General features: G+C 38.8%; 1 protein-coding gene across 1 annotated transcript; it reads right to left on the bottom strand.

The window, feature by feature from the left end:
- Positions 1 to 7,589: 7,589 nt before the first annotated feature.
- On the bottom strand, positions 7,590 to 8,027 carry LOC135714626 (PHD finger protein 7-like). The gene has a single exon (XM_065238009.1). It carries the CDS (start codon positions 8,025 to 8,027, stop codon positions 7,590 to 7,592), a length of 438 nt encoding a protein of 145 aa, XP_065094081.1.
- Positions 8,028 to 8,538: the final 511 nt, after the last annotated feature.

Below are 8,538 nucleotides of genomic sequence, written 5' to 3'. Positions count from 1 at the left end.
TGAAGATCGTAAGAAAAATCGATAGCGATCGTCACCATTTCATGAATAATTGTAAAGATGCTAAAAGTTTAATCGTGAATCGTTTATAAAGATCTTTCTCAAAATATTGCTACCAATCGTTATCAATGTTAAAATATCGATTGTTTTGCCAGATCAAAATATCGATTTCTGTTGTAAAATCAAAATATCGATACACAACTGCTGATTTTATTTGTGATTTTTTATCTGCATAATTTCTAGTTTCGATCCCATGCCATCTGGGGTGTACTGATTTCATTGTTGGTTGCTAATCCTCGGTTCCACAGCTGCTGTTGATGAGCTTATCAACGACAGGCAAACACACTTTAGTATGTGGTGTATTGAAATTTCTGTAAATCTTTTCATACATGAATTCAATATTTATTTGTCATAACCATCAACCAGTCAGCCATGTAGGTGTAATAGAGGTCAAAAAGGTATCAGTTTTCCTCATTGGGTTCCAAATGCCGAGAATCCCACCACGCATGCTATCACAGGTTATTAAATATATAGACGTAAATTTGAAGAACTACTAGCACAAACGAAGTTACAGACGACTAACTGGCGAAGAAATCCATTAAAATAATGTGGTTCACTGTAATAGAATTTTCTTGGAAGCTTGTGCCATCATCCACCAGGTGGGTTAGTTTTTTTGTTTTGATTTGAACAAAGTTGATTTTGTGTACAATGATTCTTTGACAGTGTGCAAAGAGTGCGTATCATTTTGTCATTTTTTTATGCATTTCAGTTTTGAGTAGAGTGAATGAGATAGAACCAAAACATTCTAGTACATTTGGTAAAAATGCTAGTTCAATCTAATAGTAGTGTTGCCATGTGGTACAATCCAGTAGTAGTGGTGTTGCCATGTGGTACACTGAAAAATTGCAATTGGCAAATCAAAGTTGGTACTCGTGGAGAATAGAAGAACTATAAAAGTGATGATGGTTTCAAAATTTTCCACGGGGAAGTATACGAGTGCAATCTTAAAATGCTTTTATTTTGCAAATGGAACATTTTATTTAAATCTGGTTGGTGCTATGTTAGTAGAAAACTTAAGGACTACTCAATAGACAAATAATATAGAAAAATTCATTTCTTTTCAGATTTTTAGGTGTACACATAGATTTGAGCTTTTCTACCACTGTAGCAGCAACCAGATTTAAATAAAATGTTCCATTTGCAAAATAAAAGCATTTTAAGATTGCACTCGTATACTTCCCCGTGGAAAATTTTGAAACCATCATCACTTTTATAGTTCTTCTATTCTCCACGAGCGCCAACTTTGATTTGCCAATAGTAGGTTAGTCACCAAAGTTTTCGAGCCGCTCCGCCTGTCACTTCGTTTGTGCTACTAGGCCTTTGTACTGGGAACTAAACGATCGATTCAACCTCTGGTGGTGAATAGGAGAACGTCAAAAAGAGTGTTGAGAGCAGAAATGTTTGCCTTGAGGCATAAACGCAGAAAAAAATATTTTAAACGTAATAATATTTGACGTAAAATCAATAAGAATTTCATTTTGTTTTGGCTGCAAAAAGAAATCATTATTGTTTCAACAATCCAGTATTTTTGTTTCTAAAAACCCATGGATTGTTAAATCAAAAAGGAAATCTGTTAGAATTTACAAGAGCTTTCATGGTTTTGACGTAAGCTGTCAAATTTGGCAGCTGGGTCAACAACAAAAATATGTTTGTTTTTAAAAGAGATTTCTGGTTGATTCAATCATATTTATTTTATAAAGTCTGACAATTCACGCAGTAGAAATAAAAATATGTTTATTGATGCAAAAATAATCTGGCAATTTTTTTTATGTTTCGTTTTCTTTTTGAAACAAAATTGCAGAAATTGCAATTGAATTTTTGAGGCATAAAATAAAAGCCCCCGGTTCATGAGTTCATGGGTCGATATGTAGGGTCCAGATGTGGGAGCTGCCTTCCTGGCGTCGGGAGCATTGGTACTCGTCAGTACGGAAAACATGATCGACGGAAAAACATCAAGGGAAAAAAAACAGAAACATTGATTATATTTATCAACTGCAGCTCGAATTGCAGCATACTTACTTACCTCAAGTCTCAAGATTTTCGAAAATCTTGCACTTATTTCCCGAAATTCACAATTAAAAACAATACTTACGAGGAACGCGGAAGTATTGTTTTTGTTTACATTTTTGTCCGGGTGAAAACGAGGGAATCGTTGGTAGCTATTTTTGCTTTCATGACCCAGAAAATGAACACAGCAAATAAATGCTAAATTAAAATTAACTATTGTTGGCTTAATAATAGAATATTGTTATTTTTACAATAGTTGCAATTGAAAAGTGGCTGATTAAAACAAAAAGAATCCTATTTTAAATTTATATGAATAAGTATTATTGAAACAACAAAATGCAATATAATTTCAACCGGAATTGTTTGCTTAAATACAATTAAAGTTTTTTTTTGGTTCAATGCAAACAATTTTCTGTCCGTGTAGGAAGCGGAACACTTTTTTTACTTTTCATGATAAATTGATACATCTGAGATGCTCCAAAACTTAATCTACAGTTGAAAAATTTAATTCTGTAACGTTTTTGCAAAGATCCTGCTGGTGTACAGGAATATTTTTGTTGCGAAAAATGGAAAATTAGAAAAGTGCCTTAGTGGTTATGATCTACCGGATTTCTTGTGTGTGGATAGTTAAGAAACAAATCAGTTCAGATCTGTGGAAAATCGCACAATAAAACAATTACCGATAGAAATTGGCAAGATGTTGAATTAAAAATGCTTTAATTTTCGTTGTGAAAAAAATAGTTATTCTGATGTAAACAAACGGTTTGGTTGACGTTTCTTCTCGAACACGCGTGGCGCACTCTACGTTGATGGTGCATTAAAAAGGCGTATAGTAAAATCCAACCAATTACCGGCCACCCGTGGCGCTGTTGTCGTAGCGGTGATAAAAATGTAAACATCTGTCAAACGTGACTCACATCAGGAATTTTCACTTTTTAAATTGAAAATTTGTCTTGTTTTGGTGGTCAAAAAGCTTGTAGGATTGTAGGAAAAGTGTCCTTCTTCAAAGTGACAAATGACTACAATGATATCACTGCCTGCAATCAGGAAAATAGTTGAATTTTTAAACTACGTAAACACAAGCTCTACCGCTTAACATTCTCATTGTTGTTGCAGGATCGTTGCATTATCCCGGGATGCAACGAGATCAAATTTCAACTTTTTCGAGTTCTGAATTCGGGGAACAACAAATTCGTGCAGTGGAGAAAGGTGGCCACTGTTTACGGATCAGAAGAATATAAGTTCCACAGTTTGTTGTCGGGGGGATAATTTGAGATTAATTTCATGTGGCCGCTCCCCGGGATGGGAACTTTGCAGCACAAATTCATTCCCCTCAATTCTTGCTTTGCTGCTGATCAACTGGTGTAACCCAGGCACACAATATGCTAGGTCACTAAATCCGCTAGCACGGAGTCCCCAACATCATCCAGTATCTAGGCGAGTAAGAGAGGTGCCACAGTCGGAAGAAGTGTTAGTTTGTTTACTAAAATGAACCGCCCATTTTGTTATGGCAAGTTTTGCTAAAAGAAATGCTCCTCGTGTTTATTAGCGAAATTCACATCAAAGATTGATTAATTGCGTAGAAAATCAGTTTGGCACGGCATTTGTGAACAGCATACACCTTCCGGTCGTATGAAACAGGTCAAAAACTGTCCAAATCAGCAGATAAAAATTTTTGTTTTGAAATTCTGTATAGCAAAATAGTGAACTTTTCGTGAACATTAACGGCAAAGAACTCACCAACACTGGGAGACCGTGAGTTCCTGCCCACCTGTCTTAAAAACATCTCGATCCAGTATATCCAGCAGACTGACTTGAACGTCGATTTCAATCATACAAAACATAACCTAAATAATATAGGTGCATCAAAAAACGCATTTTCATTATCTTTCAATGACATTGCAATGAAAATTAATATAACATTACATTATTCGACAAATTTTCTACATGTATCATTCATAGTAATGCTCGTATCTCACTATTTTGAACTCTTTTTTCAATAATTTATCACTCAAACTCTGGAATTTAAACCGGCTGCCATAAATTTATCACCATCGACTAGTACTATTTCCCGCCACTAGTGACGCATAAATTTCACTTGGATTCTACTATAGCCTATAGGCACAAACGAAGTGACAGACGACTTACTGGCGAAGAAATCCATTAAAATAATGTGGTTCACTGTAATAGAATTTTCTTGGAAGCTTGTGCCATCATCCACCAGATGGATTAGTTTTTTTGTTTTGATTTGAACAAAGTTGATTTTGTGTACAATGATTCTTTGACAGTGTGCAAAGAGTGCGTATCATTTTGTCATTTTTTTATGCATTTCAGTTTTGAGTAGAGTGAAAGAGATAGAACCAAAATATTCTAGTACATTTGGTGAAAATGCTAGTTCAATCCAATAGTAGTGTTGCCATGTGGTACAATCCAGTAGTAGTGGTGTTGCCATGTGGTACACTGAAAAATTGCAATAGAAGGTTAGTCACCAAAGTTTTCGAGCCGCTCCGTCTGTCACTTCGTTTGTGCTATAGGTGAATCCAGTAAAAACTAAGCGATCGTTTCACCCTCTGGCGGTGAATAGGAGAACCATCAAAAGAGTGATGAGGGCTGAAATTTTCGCTGTTCGCTATTGGCAAATCAAAGTTGGCACTCGTGGAGAATAGAAGAACTATGAAAGTGATGATGGTTTCAAAATTTTGCACGGGGAAGTATACGAGTGCAATCTTAAAATGCTTTTATTTTGAAAATGGAGCATTTTATTTAAATCTGGTTACTGCTACAGTGGTAGAAAAGCGGAAGTCTATGTTAACACCTCAAAATCTGAAAAGAAATTAAGTTTTCTGTATTATATGTCTATTGAGTAGTCCTGAAGTTTTCTACTAACGTAGCACTTACCAGATTTAAATAAAATGCTCCATTCACAAAATAAAAGCATTTTACACGCAGAAAAAAATATTTTAAACGTAATAATATTTGACGTAAATGCAATAAGAATTTCATTTTGTTTTGGCTGCAAAAAGAAATCATTATTGTTTCAACAATCCAGCATTATTGTCCCTTAAAACCCATGGATTGTTAAATCAAAGAGAAAATCTTTTCGAATTTACAAGAGCTTTCATGGTTTTGACGTAAGCTGTCAAATTTGGCAGCTGGGTCAACAAGAAAAATATGTTTGTTTTTAAAAGAGATTTCTTGTTGATTCAATCAAATTTATTTTATGAAGGCTGACAATTCACGCAGTAGAAATAACAATATGTTTATTGATTCAAAAATAATGTCGATTTTTTTTTGTGACAACAAACAGAATTGCAATTGAATTTTTGAGGCATAAAATCACTGATCACGCCTTCCTTCGGAAGGGAAGTAAAGCCGTTGGTCCCCGGTTCATGAGTTGATGGGTCGATAGGTAGGGTCCAGGTGTGGGAGCTGCCTTCCTGGCACGTCGGTAGCATTGGTGCTCAGCACGGAAAACAAGATCGACGGAAAAAACAAACCAAAGGAAAAAAAACATGACAACGCCACTACTACCACAAACAAAGTGACAGACGACTAACTGGCGAAGAAATCAATTAAAATAATGTGGTTCGCTGTAATAGAATTTTCTTAGAAGCTTGTGTCATCATCCACCACATGGGATAGTATTTTTGTTTTGGTTTTGCACAAAGTTGATTTTGTGTACAATGATTCTTTGACAGTGTGCAAAGAGTGCGTATCATTTTGTCATTTTTTTATGCATTTCAGTTTTGAGTAGAGTGAAACAGATAGAACTAAAACATTCTAGTACATTTGGTGAAAATGCTAGTTCAATCCAGTAGTAGCACAAACGAAGTGACAGACGACTTTCTCCGAAGAAAATAATTAAAATAATGTGGTTCTTTGTAATAGAATTTTAGTCCACCTTCCGCCCCTCACCACCAGGTTCGCTAGTATTATTGTTTTGAATTAATTCAAGTTGGTTATGTGTGCAATGATCTGGCAACCCGCGTTCTCGCTCGCGTTGACGAGGTGCTGTTTTCTCACTCATCGAAGGACATTTTTGATTAGAGTGAGAAAGTAAGGAACAGTCAGCGCGGGAGCCGTGTGCGTTACTATAGGTGCGGCTGAAGGAATGTAGTCGACTCTTTCGTTCTCACGGTGTTCTAACGCATGATCCAACGTTTCGTCACACTAGATTATGCATAAGAACGTCGTGATAATGCAAGTGCTGGCTTGTTTCCTTCTGCCTCACCAAGCACTTTGATCACAGCACCTGCGATTCTCCGTCGGTTCCTGGTGCAAACACTAGAAGATTTGGAAGGTTCTCCCTCAGTACCTGTAAGCAGCGTGATACTAGCTGACATTCGCTCAATATGGGTAGAGAAATCCGGAACATTTTCTCACCTTTGAGTATCAACGTCAACCCGGTCTCGAATCGCATTTCCGCTTGAGGTAGCACCGTTGGCAGCAATCTACTGCACCGTGAGAAAGACCTGCTTAGTGCACTAGTGCTTCAGTCATTAAAATGAAATCAACTTTTCTTCGCTGTAACGTACTCCGGATCAGACTCGCTGGTGGAACGTTTTCGTGGGACGGTTTTCGACCCGAAAAGCTTCTGTTTGAACTGCTTTGCAAAAGATTTCTGGGCAGGCGTCTTGAGACGCACGATCTCCTGCCCCACCGAGGCATCCGTTAGCGTGTTCGTGTCAGAACGGACGACTGCAATTCTACCATGCTTTTTGTTTAATTTCACACGATAGTTGAAATCGAACACGGTCGACGATCCGACGGAGGATGCTTCGTCTTCATTCTCCGAAAAAGTCAACGATTTGATCTTTCCGAGCTGAGCTTCTCGAGCCTTACGACCGGTTTGGCTCGAAGCAATTTTTCGACGAAAGTTCCTCGTGGCAGTGGAAACTTCTTGACCAGTTCCTTCAGACTGATTTCTTCGCTTCGAAGAAACGAACGAGGAAGAACTAGACGAAGACGTGGACAGCCGTCACTTCGACGTTGGTTTCTTTCCTTGTAGAAACCAGATCGGAATCGCTGTCGTCACTGTCTATTGCGGTTCGTCTTTTCTGAGATTTGCGTTTGGTCGACTGTTCAGAATCTGAATCATCCGATTCAATCTGACGTCTGCCACGAGATCGGCCCCTGGAACTCCCCTCTCTGCTATCGTTACGGGCTTCCGCCCGTCTTGCTGCTTCCGCTCTTCGGGAAGCCTCGGCTAGCTTCAAAATCGCTTCCGGCGTCTTTCGGACAATCGGACGACAAAAGGTGCAAACATAGGTCTTCGATGGAACCTCCATGCACTGCTCGTGGCGACAAGTCGAGCCGCTCGTTGCACACAGTATCAGATCCCAACGCTTGCAAATCGTCGTAATCTCGCCCATACCGATAGCAACACTCTTCAGCGTCACACTCCGAAGAACGTTCCAACTGATCGTTGAATGCATTCGGTTCCAGCTCCCACGAGACATCCTTGAAACAAATAAAATAAAATATGCAGTATTCAAATACCGATTCACCCACCTCCGCCGCTTCACTTAATTTTCCGGAATATAAATGCCACGCTGATGCATCTGCTGACTAAAATCGTCCTTGCTGTTGCACAAAGGGCACTTGAGAAAGCACCTCGCCGATTGAGCAAACTGTGCCACGTAGCTCCGATGGAACCAGCTATTCTGACAGCACGGGACATGACTCGATTCCAGCTTCCTGTACGGTCCCATATCATCGTAGAAAATCCCACAGGCTACGGTCTCGGAGTGTTTCACCATATCCACCAGTGCTACGTGCTTATCGCACCACGACTGGAACGTATCCACGTAATGCGACAGGCACTCATTCTGCATCCCACAAAGCGTATGGAATGAACGGAAGCACTTCTTCGCGCAACACGAAACGTTTGCATACCGTTCCTTGCAGATGTAACACTTTTGTCCTCGGATACGAGCTTCTTCATTTCTGATGTCCTCCTCCATGAATCCGAAGATTCCCTACCCGTCTTCAGGTAACAAGGTAACCGTAGCAGGTATAATTACTAGTTTTGCCACGTCTAGTAGACCGGTCCAGAATAGAGCATCGTACCGCAATCATGCTCAAACGCGTGACATACAGCATCTTTAGCCGAAATAAATAATAAATTGAACACAATCGGTTTCATCCGATCCTCCTTCATTCTCACCTTCAGCACGTCGATCGCCTCTTTGATTCGATGGATCTCGGCATGATTTTGGAGTAAATTTTCCTCCTTCAGATCGCCCTCGTCGAGAGCTTTCGGTTCCGCTACGGAGGAGCGAATGCATACCGAGTATGGCCGCCCGAAAAAAAAATAATTATAATGAAATAACTAAATTACAATGATGTTTTCGGGCACATTATAAATTTATTGTTAAATTATTGGACGGGAGAAAAAATAAATTTCGTTTTTAACGATACAATTTTCAACGAAAATTAATTTGATGAGGTAAAATTTGTTCGAGAAAAATCAGT

This window comes from Ochlerotatus camptorhynchus, unplaced genomic scaffold, assembly GCF_037179485.1.
Source record: "Ochlerotatus camptorhynchus isolate MF236.1 unplaced genomic scaffold, CSIRO-AGI_Acam_v1.1 ptg000682l, whole genome shotgun sequence".
Taxonomy (NCBI): domain Eukaryota; kingdom Metazoa; phylum Arthropoda; class Insecta; order Diptera; family Culicidae; genus Ochlerotatus; species Ochlerotatus camptorhynchus.
Note: the sequence above shows the minus strand (reverse complement) of the source record. Positions and strands in the feature narration are given on the sequence as shown.

Coding starts and splice junctions, on each gene's coding strand:
- LOC135714626 (XM_065238009.1), bottom strand. CDS start 8,027: ATGGAGGAGGACATCAGAAATGAAGAAGCTCGTATCCGAGGACAAAAG.